The sequence below is a fragment of the Panthera onca genome, chromosome A1 (assembly GCF_046562875.1).
Source record: "Panthera onca isolate mPanOnc1 chromosome A1, mPanOnc1 haplotype 2, whole genome shotgun sequence".
Lineage (NCBI taxonomy): Eukaryota > Metazoa > Chordata > Mammalia > Carnivora > Felidae > Panthera > Panthera onca.
Genome location: NC_138339.1, coordinates 66194925 through 66212298, shown reverse-complemented (window position 1 = coordinate 66212298; position 17374 = coordinate 66194925). Strand labels below are relative to the sequence as shown.

General features: G+C 36.5%; 1 protein-coding gene across 8 annotated transcripts in view; it reads right to left on the bottom strand.

The window, feature by feature from the left end:
• NSD1 (nuclear receptor binding SET domain protein 1) overlaps window positions 1–17374 on the bottom strand; it is a 146892-nt gene that overhangs the window by 42018 nt on the left and 87500 nt on the right. For all 8 annotated transcript variants that reach the window (XM_060635131.3, XM_060635136.3, XM_060635137.3 and 5 more), the window contains 6 exons: window positions 10609–10733; window positions 8271–8541; window positions 6960–7069; window positions 3938–4013; window positions 1312–1430; window positions 221–364 (listed from right to left, as the gene is read on the bottom strand). In XM_060635131.3, coding sequence (XP_060491114.1) covers window positions 221–364; window positions 1312–1430; window positions 3938–4013; window positions 6960–7069; window positions 8271–8541; window positions 10609–10733 — 845 coding nt within the window. The remainder of the gene's footprint in view (window positions 1–220; window positions 365–1311; window positions 1431–3937; window positions 4014–6959; window positions 7070–8270; window positions 8542–10608; window positions 10734–17374) is intronic.

Sequence of the window (17374 nt, the reverse complement as noted above, 5' to 3'; positions counted from 1 at the left end):
AGCTATGTAACATCTTTATGCCTCAGTTTCCTCATCTATAAAAGCGAGGATAATAATGGTAATCTACTTTACAAGATTGTTAGGACTATATGATGTAATTTAAAGTGATGGAAACTCTTGACATATAGTAGGTACTACATATATACTTATTAAGACATGAAGAGGTCTTCTTTTAAAAGACAAGCAAGCAATCAAAATGCAAGTGGGAAACATCTTCTACCTGACAGACATTCTCCTTGAGTGCAGCTCCTCCGCCTCGTTCACCCTGCAGCTTTTTCGATGCTGGCATCCCATGATCATTCTCTACACCCTCCTCAACAGTGTCCTTGGGGCTTGCAGCCGTTCTGTGTGTCATCAGTTCTCCCTTGCAGAGAAAAAATAATGTCCCATATCTGTATTATTCATGTCTCCTCCATTTGACCCCCGCCCTCTGGGCTGCTATTTGTCTAGCCATTAAGCACTTACAGATGTTCAGCCAATCACGCGGGCGGACTGCATGCAATGTTAGTTCTAACCCTGCTGTGATTGGGCGGGTAGTGGGCGCCTCATGCCCTGCCACTAACTGCTCTGAGGCTGTTCCACTGGAACTTTTTGAGCTGTTCCATTTTAAGGTTTCACTAAGGGAGAGAAAACATTCTTAAGTTTATTTGATTACTTATTTGTCCTTCCAAGATCAGTGTTTCCTAAATAATGCCCACCTTGGGCATTCTATTCAAATTATTCTGGAAAGAAACACTCTGTATCATAATGTGTAATGCTGACCTGACTTGCTCTATTTCTCTTTTAACTTGAGTTGAAAAGCCAGAGATGGCATCAATGACTGCATTGATGCTCTGCAAGGAAATGGTTTTAAATCCACCTTTGTTTCCTTAAAGCCAATGTTTATAAATATTATTCTAAAATTAAGCAGATGCTGGTTTCAAGAAATATGCAAATTGAGTTTCCTTCCCCTCTAAATGTAGCAGTCTCAACTATAAAAGGGCAGTATGAAAGTTCACTCAGATTATATGGTTACTTGGCATTGTGCTCTTTGGTTTTAGAAAAAGCTTACTTTGTGATGAAACAGTTACAAAATTTATCAGACACCTAGAGCATAGGATGTTAAAGATCATACCCATAGTTGCCATGTATTGTCTTGCCTGAATTTTACTAGCATCAGACTCTCTTTCTACTCCAGGATTCCTATAACAGCTTTTCATTAGCTATTTCAGTAGAACATTACTCTTAACTCAAGGGAAAGAGGGATGTGGCCTCTACTGTAAAAAGTAGATTTGCTTTTGGAAGGTCAAAAGATGAGGAACTGAGTAATACCTCTGAGATTGGAGTTTCTTTTGATGAGTCGTCATTTTTCATTTTTTTACAATGCACCTTGGCTGTAGAATGCCTCTGTCGTTTTCGCTTCCTTGGTTTATCAAATATCTTCGTAGTGCCTATGACAGGAAAACAGGTGTTACCTCCTGGCTAATCACTTACATGTCCAAGAACTCCTATCCTCAACTAAAAGGACCTCATAGAATTATGGAATGTTAGAATAAAAAAACAATCTTAAAGCCCATTTAATTCCCAACTTTGTAGATGAGGGATAAAGGCACAGGGTGGGGAGATTTACCCACGACTACATAATTAGTTGGGAAAATAGGTACACACATATAAATTCTGCCTCATACAGATTAAATAGTAAATGTATAGGTAGGTTAAAACAATTACATTTTACATGATTGAAATGAAAAATTTCTTAATTCCTCAAAGGACTTTAACATCCTGTAAATGGGGAGGAAATACATTTAGTAGTCAGGAAAAGATACTAAAATTCGACCTCCACAATTAAAGATAGTACATTATAGCACTATATGATTTAAGGATTAAGATGAAAAGCTGAAATACATAACATCTGGCTTGAGGAAAGGGAGATCTCCCTTAATACATTTAGTAACTTAAAGGATATTTAGCAATGGTACTATAACGTTGAACATCCAACAATTTAAAATATATGCATGCTCTAACATGGCCTATATACAAAATGAAATTCCAGTCCTTCCCTCATTATATTTTATACTTATTTCACCTCTTTGTTACAGAAATATCAGGAATTTAAACTAATATTTCATAAAATGTTCCAGGATAATTAGGCTAGGTATCAACATGAAGGCTAGACTTTGGAAAACTGGCTTAGTATTCTCTTCTTGGGACTGCCTGATACAGATGGAGAAGCTCTGCTATCAAAGCTGCTGGCTGCCTATAACTAAAAGAATAATTAACAGAATAGCAGAATGAAGGTTCAAACTTCTCAGTAGCTAAAATATTCAGATGAAATTTACAAAAGATAAAGAATAAGTTTTAGGTTTTACAAAAACTGGAGTATAAAAGTGTAAGAGAAGAGCTGATAATTACTTTGAAAGTTTTTTTCCTAAAGCAAGCAAATTGATGAAATTATATTTGCACACAAGATTAACGTAAGTGAACATATTGCTAGATTTATTTACTAAAAAACTTAATAATCATGGGTCACATTTAAAGATGTGCTCATTTAAGATCACATGCAATATAACCTTCCCATGATATCCTTTGCTGGCACATCTGATGCTATGTGCTCAAATCTGGCCTAACACTTCAGAAATAACAGTAATCAATAAATGGCACCGGCAGATGATCAAAGTAACACAAAGAATTGGCATGTAGAAAATTTGGGGTGTATAACAAGATGGTAGTGTCGCAATGAATGTGGTCACGTCTGGAATTAGTCCTCCCAAGTCTGCCACCTCTTTCATCTTCACATTCTCTATAAAATAGGGATAATATGGATAATATCCTAATTCTCTATAATGCTTTCGATGGATTAGAGATTAACAGTCCTAAACAAAGGAACTGAGCAAAGGACATGGTAGAGCAAATGCACAAACTATGATTACTGTATATCTGTTACTCAATAAAGAGCTGCCCATTCCTCCAATTGGCAGAACCAAGATCACCATGTCTAAGTTTCAGGAGTCAGATTAAAAAACAATTTAAAAGATTTCAAAGCCCTTAAGAAGCAACCACAATGGACCAGACTGAAATGTAAGCTCCCTTTTTCAAGCATATACTCACTCACCAAAGATCAAAGATGTGGTAAAAGAAACTAAGACTATTTGTGAAAGACTGGCTTAGATGACTTGTAATTTCCCTCTCAACTCAGACTCCTTATTTTCTGTCCTACACAATAAAGATTGAATCAAAGCCAAGAAAGTAATGATAGAGTTGGAGAACCATCTAATAAGAAAATTAAGTAGCTCATTTTCTCTATTGTTCCTACCAGTTACTTACTCTAACAGAATTCTAATTCCAGGATTCTACATTCTAAATCTGTAATTCTAATTTCAGCATGAAACTCAAGATGACCAGACAATTTTCTAGTGTCATGCATTCTATTGGGAAGCATATTTTGACAAACAAGTCTTTTTTTTTCTTTTTTAAAGTTTGCTTATTTATTTTTAAGTAATCTCCAAACCCAACATGGGGCTCAAACTCACAACCTTGAGTTCAACAGTCACGTGCTCTTCCAACTGAGCCAGCCAGGAGCCCCTTGGGCAAACAAGTCTTAGAAGTTGCAACCTTGTGGGGCACCTGGGTGGCTCAGTCGGTTGAGTGTCCGACTTCGGCTCAAGTCATGATCTCACAGTCTGTGAGTTCAAGCCCCGCATCGGGCTCTGTGCTGATGGCTCAGAGCCTGGAGCCTGCTTCCGATTCTGTGTCTGCCTCTCTCTCTGCCCCTTCCCTGCTCATGCTCTGTCTCTCTCTGTCTCAAAAATAAATGAAAAAAAAAAAAAAAAGAAGTTGCAACCTTGCTGGTCTTGCTTACATATGTAACAACTTTTCTAGTTAGCTGACAAGGTGTTTCCTAGTTATTTCCGCATTACATTTTTTAAATCCCAAACATTTAAATCTCAAAAATACGCACCTCCACCAAACTCTTTAGAATGAGATGCAGCACGTGATTCATTAATGTCATTCTCCAAGTGGCCAGCTTCATAACACTACAAATAAGTAAAATGCAACAGGTTTACAAAGGAACAGAAAATAAACCTTTTGTATTATATGCCAAAAGTTGAACTGTCTACTGTCACAGATACAGAAATCCTAGCTATATTAAAATTAAAAAAAAAAACAGTATAACAATAATGGATTGAACAGAAACTATATGGGGAAAGACATGAAATAAAACACAACAACAAAAAACACAACTCCAAAAGACTCATACAAACACATACTCCTTCAAAAACCAGGGATAAGAGGTGGGTGGGATTATGCAGCGACCCCCAATAGATCAAGCAGATACACAATGGTGTTCTGATTGAAGTGGTAGACAAAGACAAAGGGCATGGTCCCAGAAACCGACCCACCATCTCTGTTCTATTTCATACCACCCTGTATTTAAAATCTATCTTCTTAAAACTGAATTTATGCCATTATTTTTACAAAGACTTATTTATTTGATGAATTCTAAATATTAGGAGCTCTGGATCAGTGCTCACTTCAGAAGCTCATATACTGGAAAACTCTGAACCACAGAATGTCTTCCTGATTTAAGTGGCTGCAGGTTAATGTAAATGAAAGCAACATTAAAACTCAAAACACTTAGATATCAAGAGTAATTTCCTACACATTTTATACCCCTACTAATAATGCCTGTATAAATTAGTTCCAGTCCAAGAAAACGGCTTCTCCTACAATAAAAATATTCTTCAACATGAGTGTAAAACAAAATTTAGTGGCCACAAAAAGTCAACATAATGGATGCTATTCTTGCTGTAAAGGTACTAGAGCTTGGGGTGAAAACAAGACAAAATACAGCAGCAAATTTCCAAATGCTCACCATATAGATTAATCAAACCATTCACTTACTGTATGTCAGTTACATATCAATAAAATGGGGCGGGGGGGGGGGAGGGATCATTTACTTAATTGCCCCAAATTCTGCTTTTCTTTAAAATCTGTCATTATCTCACTTCTAGCAGTGATCCCACAGCCTTACATAATTCACCTTGTATAACACTACTAAAGACATCACCTGATTGCAAATGTCCCTTCCATTCTCAAAATATTCAGCTGAATCCCAATTTCCCTGTCCCTTACAATATACCTCTTTCAACAATCTTTTTTTTCTTTTTAATTTTTTTTTAACGTTTATTTATTTTTGAGACAGAGAGAGACAGAGCATGAACGGGGGAGGGTCAGAGAGAGAGGGAGACACAGAATCTGAAACAGGCTCCAGGCTCTGAGCTGTCAGCACAGAGCCCGACGCAGGGCTTGAACTCACGGACCGCGAGATCATGACCTGAGCCGAAGTCGGACGCTTAACCGACTGAGCCACCCAGGTGCCCCCTCTTTCAACAATCTTAAAAATGGCTAAGATTTGAGTAAGACAAAGCCAGGGAAAGCACTGCAGAAGAAAACTATCACAGCCTTAAAAGTATAAGGTGCAATGATAGTATGATGATTTGGGGACATGATACTGTCACTGATCGTTGTACAAACTGCAGATAAAGTTCAGAGAGCAGATGAACCTAAGAATTGAAAAGTCCATGTCCAAAGACAAAGTCCCAGTCTTAGGACATTGAAAAGAATAAAAGAACTAAAGAATAGGGGCGCCTGGGTGGCGCAGTCGGTTAAGCATCCGACTTCAGCCAGGTCATGATCTCGCGGTCCGTGAGTTCGAGCCCCGCGTCAGGCTCTGGGCTGATGATGGCTCGGAGCCTGGAGCCTGTTTCCGATTCTGTGTCTCCCTCTCTCTCTGCCCCTCTCCCGTTCATGCTCTGTCTCTCTCTGTCCCAAAAATAAATAAAAAACGTTGAAAAAAAATTAAAAAAAAAAAAAAAAAAAAAAAAGAACTAAAGAATATAATGCAGCCTTTAAAATGAGGTACAAAAACACAAATATTGAGTTTTACATTTACATGCTAATTGACATGGGTGAATAACAAAAACAAAACTAGAGTCTTCAATATAGGATTAAATGATAGAAGGCTGCTATAGCTGAGGAAAAAAGTCTAAAAACTCAATTTGTGATTTGATTGCAATCTCCATTTTTTTCTTTAAAGAAAAAAATTTAAGAGGAAATCTGTGGGGCGCCTGGGTGGCTCAGTCAGTTGAGCGTACAACTTCAGTTCAGGTCGTGATCCCACAGCTCTTGGGTTCAAGCCCCGCGTCGGGCTCTGTACTGGCAGCTCAGAGCCTGGCGCCTGCTTCGGATTCTGTGTCTCCCTCTCTCTCTGCCCCTAACCCACTCGCATTCTGTCTCTGGCTCTCTCAAAAATAAACAAACATTAAAAAAAAACTTTTTTTTAATTAAAAAAAAAAAAAAAAAGGAAATCTGTGTATCCTAACAACTTAATTTCTAAAACCCTGAATTACTCCTCATACATATGGGCAACAGGAAGTTTCTTAAAAATTAATATCCAGCTATCATCATTATAGAATTAGAAAACAATTTTCTATCTCCATCTACTATTTAATGATGCCTTCTTGGCTAATGAAAACCAAGTCTGCAAACTCAAAAACTTAAGTTCAAATATTTCTATTTGGTTTATAACTGAACTGAGTCTTTTCTTAGCTGGTATGAAAATAGGGCAGTGGGATAAGAGTAGGTTAGTGGCGTATACAGACAGAAGTGAGGTAGAAATCAGGTTAAGAGATTTGAGCCTGGAAAAGAAATGACAACAAACACAAATTTTACTCAATCTTAAAACCTTTTTTCATTTTCATTTGAAAAGAAAATCTAAAAACAACTGATACACATGTCCACACAAATGGAGAACAGTCTCTCAATATAGAATCTTAGACCAAATGTATATACTGTAACATTCTGTAATTTCTATGTTAAGTGTGCATCAATGTTGCTAAGTATTACTAAAAGCTCTGTTTTTAAAATCACATATTTCCATATGGTTTAATCATATTTTAGAATTGACTAAAATAACATACCTTTTTAGAAAGACCAAGATCCCCTTTCTTAGGCATAAATCCAGGGTCTAAATCATTGGATTCAAGAAGTTTCTTAGTTGGTTTTCTCTGACGTTTACTTTCATAATTTCCTGAAATGCATATATCTTTTCATTAGATGATTTAGAAACTGAGCACATGCTAATTTAAAAAAAAAATCTATATGCCACAGAAAAATGAATCACTGTATTTTTTATGTTTTCCTCCTCATCTTCTGGGTAGGGACAGGATAGGAATTTATTTATTCTAAAATATTAGTTAACATAAAACAAGAAAATAGTTCTCAATGCAGATACAAACTAATGTGAAGATGTTTTTATGTACATCTCTCATAAAAGGACTAAAGGAAAAATCAAAAGGGCAAAACTGCTTTTATATTAATTAACTGTTAGTAAGCACAAAAGGAGAAGTAAGGTGGAGTAGAGCCTGAATTCCAAGCATAACAGCACCAAGATTACAATTTTTATTCTACTCCTAAACAAATAAAAGAGACATTTACTTTGTAGGGCTGTTCTTAAGAATTATATAAAAAAGCCTAATAACAGAGTTTGGTTCATAAATAATGAGACAGTAACTTTCATTATTACTCCTTTTAAAAGTATTTGTGATTCTGCCTTAATTAATAAGCACAATTGGGATACTTTTTTTTACTTTAAGGAATAACACCACAAGCTACTGTTGGGAATGTAAAAAATAAAAAAGTTACATTCAAAATTTTCCTTGGGTGACTATAATATTCAAAAGTCAGAAGGTAAATTAAAGACCATATGTTTAGATCCAGCTCCCACCAGGTTGACATGTATATAAAGAATGATAAAGTGAAAAGCAATTGGTTAACTTCAAGGGAGAATTTATAATTAGCTGCTTACTATGTGTCAGGTAAATTACATTATGATGTCCATTTTATATATGAGGAAACATGTTGAGAGGTTAAACAACTTTCTAAGTAACACAAGGATTGGTAGAGCTAGTATCTGAAGCATAAGTTTCATTTGTTTATTATACTGTGTAGTGCCCCTCCCTAAAACACTGTTATCCTAAGTATTCACTCACATGGTGTTTGATCGACAGTCATGAAGATCAACAGTAGAGTAAGGAGAGTAGTTTTTAAAATGTCTTCTGGACAGAGTACCACCAATTCATGGTCACTGAATTACATTCAATTAGCCAGCACTTTTGGGATTTCCAGGAGAAAAGTGGGTAGTTTGTTATATAGAGATACACTATTAGCTTTTCATCACAACATACTAAAATCCTATCCACTTACATACTGAGACCCCATCCCCATCTTACCTGGTGTTTTAACTAGCAATTCCTCAGACTCAAGGGCAGGCCGTGGAGAGACTTCCAGAGCCACAGGCACAGACAAGGTCAGCTGTGGCAACTCAGCATGTCCACCTCCAAGTTCTGACTGAGCCAAGGGCCCTTCCAAAAACGGAGCCTCCCTTTCAAGAACTGGAGGCTCTTCTTTGGTTGAAATCAAAGAATTCTCATCCACCCGCTTGTTCTGAGCACTAGATCGACATCGGGCTAAAAGGCTTTCCTCTTCACAGCGGGAACTTACCTAAGGGCAAAAAATAGAAGTAGAATCCATAGACCACAAAGTTGCTGTAATTCCAGTGTTAAAAAGAATAATGCACTTAAAAATGAAATTCTGACACATGCTACAACATGAATGAACCTTGAAGATATTACACTAAGTGAAATAGGCTAGACATAAAGAATGAATATTGTATGAGTCCACTTATAATGAGGTAACTAGAATGGTAAAAATTCATAGAGACAGAAAATAGAATGGTGGTTGCCAAGGGCTGAGAAGAGAGTAAAGTAGGAAGTTATTCTTTAACAGGTACAGAGTTTGAGTTTGCCAACATGAAAAAAGGTCTAGAGATGATGGATGGTGGTGCTGGTTGCACAACAATGTGAATGAATGTACTTAAAGACAGAGAACCGTAAACCTAAAAATGTCTACAATTCTAAATTTTATATGGATTTCACTATAGTTTTTTAAAAAGGGGAAAATGCAATTAAGATACAGTAAAACTATAAAAATTCTTTAAGGCCATAGTGATAATCCTCCCCACCCACAAAAGATTTTTTTTTTAATGTTTATTTATTTTTGAGAGAAACAGAACATGAGTTGGGGAAGGGCAGAGAGGGAGACACAGAATCAGAAACGGGTTCCAGGCTCTGAGCTGTCAGCACCAAGGCAGGGCTCAACCCACAAACTGCAAGATCATGACCTGGGCCGAAGCTGGACCCTCAACTGACTGAGCCACCCAGGTGCCCCACACACATACTGCTTCTTGATCAAAGGGAGCAAAATATGACTTAGAAGAAATCAGTCAAGACTGTAGACAAGTGAATGTTAAATACCTTCTAATGTCATGGAATATATGACACAATAGCACCTATAATTTAATCTAGCTAAAATTGTTTAACGTGAATCCATCAAATTGTTTTCGACTTAGTAAGAAAGAGGATAGATTAGTGACACCTATGAAGAAGCAATCATACAAATCTAGAAGGGAGATATTGTAAAGGTACTCACTCTCATTACTTAGATAGATAGGGTCATAAAACAGGGGAACTGTTCTGGATTTAAAAGAAATTTAAGAAATGTAACAACCAGATACAACGTGTAATCCTGGAATGGATAAACCAAATATAAAGGTTAAAGGACAAGTGAGGAAAGCTAAATATGGATTTCTTATCAGATAAACTGATCATATGAGATATAGTAATGCTTTATCAGTTATGAAGGAAAACGTTCTATTTTTTAGAAGCGCATATTATTTAGGAGGAGAAAGTAAAGTGTCTTAAATTTACTTTAAAGTACTTCAGCTTAGGGGCGCCTGTGTTGACTCAGCTGGTTAAGCATCCGACTTCAGCCTAGGTCATAATCTTGCAATTCCCGAGTTGGAGCCCTGCATCGGGCTCTGTGCTGACAGCTCAGAGTCTGGAGCCTGTTTCAGATTCTTTGTCTTCCTCAATCTCTCTCTGCCCCTCCCCCACTCGTGCTCTATTTCAATCTCTCGAAAATAAAATAAATAAACATTTTAAAAAATTCAATAAAAAAAAATAAAGTGCTTCAGCTTAAAAAAACTGAATTAAGGGGCACCTGGGTGGCACAGTCAGAAGAGTGTGCAACTCTTGAACTCAGGGTCATGAGTTCAAGCCCCAAGTTGGGTGTAGAGATTACTTGAATAAATATAAAACTTAAAAAAAAATTGAATTAAGAAATAAAGCAAATAAGGTATCAATAACATTTCCTTAAAAAAATTACGATCCTAAAAAAAAATTACGATCCTACCATACAAATTTATATTCTATGATTTTACTAAATACTTCACCCTAAATCATTAAACACTCTTTGAAAGAAAAGGGAAAAATTTATATATATATGTAAATATATATATATTACTATACACAGTGCATAGACACATTTATACATTTCTTGTATAACTAGCATATTCTAGGTACTGTGCCAGAAGCTGGACCTAAAAAGCTGAAAAAGTAAGATCCCAGTTAAGAAATTTATTATCCCATGCAGACAAAATATAATATTGAAGGCAAATCTGCAGTATCCTAAAAGGATTGATGAAAAAACTGTTGAAATGTTGGAACATACCTTGTGCACCTGTTCCTGCACCTTCTTTTGTTTTTTCTTAGGAGCAAATATCTGATCATATTCTTCTGTATATTCCAGAAGCCACTTGCTTGGCTTCCTAAGACGCTTCTTCTCTGACCGCATAGCTAAAAGAGGAACAAGTTCATATTAACCAAAAAAGTTAGAGGAAAACCCATTGTTTCATACAACCATCCCTGCACTCTCAAAGGTACAGAGGTGGGAAACTCTTGTTTTTCAAACACTCTGCTTAAGCTCCAAAAGGCTAAAAGTGATTTGCTATGGTTTCTCATATGCAAAAGTCGAGAGGGGAGAGACTCGTGTTGCTCTATACACATACACATAGCCCATCTGAAGTTAAGGAAAAGATTAAATTGAAACTAACTGGTATTCCATAGTGACAGATACAGCTAATATTAAAATATAGTCTAAATCAAGCAAATTCAAAAAATATACGAGTTTTTTAATAACATCTCTCTGGATTATGCAGAATACTGGATGGATATTCAGATGAAATATTCACCTAATCAGTACTACCATGTGAATTTCAAAAACAATTTACATAAATTTCATATCATAGTTGTAGTGAGTTTCACATTAGAAACCGGAGTATTTCTAAACAGAATCATTTAAAAATATGTAATTAAGTATATGTACACCATTATCTCAATGACATAAAATGTATATGCCATGTATGTCAAAGGCAGAAAATAAGATAAAAATACATAGTCTGGGGTACCAAAAAAAAAAAAAAAAACCTGTCATATTTTATGGTCAAAATTTCAAAGTATCATACCAGTTTTCTCTGAACTAATGGTAAAACAATAATCTATTATAGTTTCCTGATAGACCTTTGTCTCAGCTTAACGTGCTATCATCATTTTACAAGGTTTTTGGAGCAAAAGCTAATGCATACAGAATGTAAGATACAGTGTACTCAAGAAGCAAGAGGTATTTCATGACACAACGACCTCAGAGGGAACAATTTCTGCCTCAGTTGAATGTGGCAATACTGAGGTTCTCTCAATAAAAGAAATAACAAAAGTTGAGACTAAAAGGAAAAGGTCAAATTACAGCTTGACAAAGGCTTTTACTCCTTAGATACAAGCCATAAAACTGTATTATGACAAAATATGGAAAATATATTTTTTTAATTCTAACTACTGTAATTTCACAATAATATACCACTTAGTTATTTAAATCTAATATAAAAGGAGTTGAAAACTTATATTCACCTGAAAATCTGCACATCATTAAATTTTTTTTTCAATGTTTATTTATTTTTGAGAAAGAAAGAGAGAGAGAGAGAGAGAGAAAAGAGACAGACAGACGCGAGTTGAGGAGGGGCAGAGAGTGGAGACACAGAATCTGAGGCAGGCTCCAGGCTCTGAGCTGTCAGCACAGAGCCAGACACGGGGCTCAAACCCACAAACTGTGAGATCATAACCTGAGCTGAAGTCGGACACTTAACTGAGCCACCCAGGCACCCCTGCACATCAAATTTTTTTTTTAATTTTTTTTTTCAACGTTTTTTATTTATTTTTGGGACAGAGAGAGACAGAGCATGAACGGGGGAGGGGCAGAGAGAGAGGGAGACACAGAATCGGAAACAGGCTCCAGGCTCCGAGCCATCAGCCCAGAGCCTGACGCGGGGCTCGAACTCACGGACCGCGAGATCGTGACCTGGCTGAAGTCGGACGCTTAACTGACTGCGCCACCCAGGCGCCCCAACATCAATTTTTAAAGCAGCTTTATTCCTAATTACCAAAACTTGGAAGCAACCAAGATACAGGTGAATGGAAAGATAAACTGTGTTATATCCAGACAATAGAATATTACTCAGCACTAAAATATCAAGCCATGAAAAGACATGAAAGATATTTAAATGCATATTACCAAGTGAAAAAAGCCAATCTGAAAAGGCTACATACACACTATAGGATTTCAACTATATGACATTCTGGAAAAGGCAAAACTATGAAGACCATAAAAAAATGGTTACAGGGTGAGGAAGGGAGGCCTAGCAGAGAAAGAGGGATAGATAGATAAGCAGAGCACAGACTTCGGGCAGTGAAAATAATCTGTAGGATACCATAATCATGGAAACATGTCATTACACATTTGTCCAAACCCAAATAATGTACACCACCAAGAATGAACCCCAAGGTAAACTATGGACTTTGGGCGATTATAATGTGTCAATGTACGTTCATCAATTGAAACAAATGTACCACTGTGGTGGGGGATGTTGGTAACAGGAAAAGTTGTGTGTGTGGACAGAGTGGGCAATCTATGTGTCTTACCCTCAATTTTGCTGTGACCCCAAAACTGCTCTAAAAAAATAAAATATTAACAAAAAATAAAAAGTTAATGGTAGAAGCTGAAATAACTAGCAAATTTATATACCTATAGAGCTCCCACTATAATTATGGGGCTTGTTAAACCTTTCAACCAATGCAATTTTCCTAACATTTTTAGACCATAAACCTGTAAGTGATCCAAATTGGTATTTCCCAAGCAAATATTTCAAAAGAAGTTAAAACACCCAAAGGCAAGTAATTACTTAAAATGTTCCCCTCAAATAATATCCGAAAAATCTCTCTTAGAGCAAAGAAATAGCCAAACAGATCTTTAAATAAATATATACATCTGTACCTATGATAGTTGGTGGGTAATAACTTTATGCTCTGAGGCAAATACATTATGCCTTTAATATATTCCCATTAGACATAGCATCCAAGTTTTTTAAACACCAACAGCATTTTTTAACACAGGTAAGACCAAAGAAATGATAGGGAATAACAGGGATTTACTATGCCCAAGTCACAGTTCAGCCATGTCATATTCATGAATTTCTAATCTTCAATCTACAAGACAGGTGATAACATCCCCATTTTATAAAAAATGCAACTGAGGCTTGAAGAGGAAAGTGCCTTGCCTAAGCCCATTCAAGTTAGTCCATTATTTAAGTGGCAAGGCAATGATTCGAACCAAAATCTGTCCACACTCCAAAACCATTGGGTACTTTTTACTAAAACCTATCCCTATGTTGTCACATTATCATATTCCTCAACCAGTCTCCCTGCCCCCATCTATCACTACTTCCCCACACTAATTAAATCTCAGTCCTACAGAGGTTGTGTTCTTTCCTTTGTTGTCTTAAAAGGCTGCATGGGCTAATCCTTCTTCCTTTTCCTCCTGAAGCCTCTGTCCCCCATTCTACCTTTGGGTTCACTTCTCTCACAGAGTAACTTCTCAGATTAAGCTTTAGTCCTTTACCTCTCCATTTCCTTGAGATCCACAAGAAAATCAGCAAAAACACAAAAGACCTAGAAATTAAGAGGAACACTGTATCTGACATACCTATTAGAGGTTCCTGCACAAGTGCATGCATTGCTCTTCACCAAGTTATATAAAACAATCCTTTAAAGGTTTAGGGTTTGGCACACTACCAATGGGACTATTTTTATAAATAATGTCTTATTGGAATACAGCCATGCTCATGTATTTACTAATGACTTATGACTGCTTTTGTGCTAGAGAGTTGAGAGTGACAAGACAGTATGGCTTGCAAGCTTAAAATATTTACTATCTGTCCTTTTAAGGAAAGGAATACCAATCCCCCCTCCCCTTAAATGTACAATAGAGTTAACACCCTGTAAATAAAAATAGCCTGATCACAACTAAATGACCTAAAACCTAAGATGCTTCCTGAACTTCTGTTCCTGAGCTTGTTTCTTGTCCTCCTCAACTACCCCTGCCACCACAACCCCCTACTCCCACTTATGTTCTCACCTAGATTGCTCATCCCACAAAACCACAGTTGAGCTGAAAGCATCTGGAGAAATAACTCACCATATCCAACTATTCTACAAATGGCCAAAAGGAAGTGACTTGCCAAACCAACAAAAAGAATATCAAGAGTAAAAGAGGAATATGACCTTCTGGATACTAAAGGTAAATATTAAAAGGCAGAAAATTACAAAAGCTAATGGAGAGAGGAATAAATCATGCAAATCTCAATACATGGCACAGAGCAAATATGAAACTGAGCAGGAGCCAAAGTATGATCATCATTAAGTTTCTTGGCAACTACATATCAATTCCTAGCACAGAGCCAGGACCTGTTGTAAAGAATGGAGACACACTGCTCATACAGGACAAGCCTAGCAATGTCTTTTTTGACTACAGAGTGTATATATACCAGCTAAAATAATGAAATATCCATAAAGTTAAATCAACCCCAAATTTTCACAAACTGAAGAAAAGACAAATAAAATGTGGATAAATAAAATGTGGTGTACCTATACCCTGGAATACTATTCAGCAATAAAAACCAAAATATTGAGGGGTGCCTGAGTGGCTCAGTTGGTTAAGCGTCCAAATTTGGCTCAAGTCACAGTCTCGTGGTTCATGAATTCAAGCCCTGCATCAGGTTCTGTGCTGACAGCTTGGAGCCTGCAGCCTGCTTCAGATTCTGTGTTTCCTTCTCTCTGCCCCTCCCCTGCTTGTGCTCTGTCTCTCAAAAATAAATAAACTTTAAACAAACAAAATATTGATACAGGCTACAATATGGATAACCACAAAAACATTATGCTAAATGAAAAGAGCAAAACACAAAAGATCACATACTGTATGATTCCATTAATATGAAACGTCCAGAAGAGGCAAATGATGGGGGTTTGGGGGTAGAATCAGTGGTTGCTGGGGCTAGGAGTACAAATGAACTAGCTATAAATGGGATGGAGGACTCTCACTGGGTAGAACAAATGTTCTAAAACTGATTTATGGGGATGGTTGCACAACTCAATAAATTTACTAAAAATCACTTACTTATGCACTTAAAACGTATGAACCTTATGGTGTATAAATTGTACCTCGTGCTCTCTTTCTCAAAATAAATAAACTTAAAAAAAAAAAGACTGAATTACAGTTCTTTTCCTAAAGAACTACATTACAGTACGTACTAAGAGCAACATCACTCCTCACTACACATTATTAACCCTTGTCATACACCTACTTTCCTAGTTCGGAAACCTCAGAGGCAAAATAGATAAAGGAAGGGGGGAAAAAAGGCAAAAGTCCACACACTCCTTCATAATAATAAAGTTACTGAGCCCAACCTCCTGTTGAAAACAAATAAAAATGCTACAAAATGTTTTTAAAACTACTTTAAAAGCAGCAAAGCACTGACAAGATTGTAATGAACTACAAACCAAAAATTACAAGTAATAACTAGAGAAATAAAGCAATGAAATGGATTAGGTCCTGAAGACTTTGAGATCCAGCTAAAGCATACGAGGCAGAAGTTTGAGAGAGAATAAACTAGGGCCCCAAATAACTCTATCCTCAGAGTTACAGTAAAGCAAAAGAACACCATGTCCCAGCCTCCAGGAGACCACAAGGAAAGGTACCTTGGCAAGAAGTAGAAGGGGAGCAGGAGGGAAAATGAGTCCTTGAGAAGCTGTGACTGGTGCTCCTGTGGATTTGTAGCTCCCATAAGAAAATCAAGCAATTGATGTAAATTATGAAAAATAAATTATTAAAAAAAAAGTCAAGCAATTAGTACATCATGTTTAACAGAATAAAGGGCATAAAAAGGAATGATCATCCTAACAGACACAGAAAAACCACCTAACAAACCAGGAATAAAAGGCAACTTTCTGAACTTGAAAGGTCATCTATCAAAGTCATAGCTAACATCATAGTTAATAGTGAAAAATTGGGTATCTTTGCCCTAAGATCAGGAACTAGACAAGAGTGCCTATTCACTCGACTTATGCTTAACACTGCACTGGAGGCTCTAGCTAGGGCAATTAGTCAAAAGGAAAATAAATAAATAAATAAATAACCAGATGAGAAAGGATGAAGTAAAAGTGTATTAGCTGATGACATGATCATGTGCATAGAAAATCCTAAGGAATTCAAAATAAAATAAATCAGAACTAAAAAATGAGTTCAGCAAGGTTGCAACATGCAAAATCAATATACAAAAATCAAGTGTATTTCTGTATACTTGCAATGAACAACCCAAGAATGATCATTTTCATATCTCATTTGTAATAGCATCAAAAAATAAAATTAAAAAAACAATAAAATATTTAAGAATAAATTAAACAAAAGAACCACAAGAATTAGACATAGAAAACCGTCCTGTGGTTCATAGTTTAGAAAACTTAACAATGGCAACACTGCCGAAAGTAATCTACAAATCCAGCACAATCCTTATCAAAATCCCAGCTGGCTTTTTTGCAGAAATTAACATGCTGGTCTGAGAATTACAATGGAAATGCACAAGATCCAGAAAAGTCAAACAATCCTGAAAATTGACAAAGTTGGAAGACACACTTTCCAATTTCAAAACTACAATAATTACTACAAAAATAGGGCAAGTTAAGACTTCGTGGTACTGACATGGTAAAAACAAAACATACATACATACATACATACATATACATACATACATACATACATATACATTGATATATATATATATCAGGGAGTCTGGGTGGCTCAGTTGGGTAAGAATCTGACTCCAGCTCAGATCATGATCTAACGGTTTATGAGTTCAAGCCCCACATTGGACTCTCTGCTATCAGCACAGTGGCTGCTTCAGATCCCCTCTCTCTCTGCTCATTCCCAGCTCATGCTCTCTCTCAAAAATAAACACTTAAAAATAAATAAAAGACAAATGACCATAAAAAATAACTATAATTTAAAAACTACATTGAGGGAGGGCACGCCTGGGTGGCTCAGTGGGTTGAGTGTC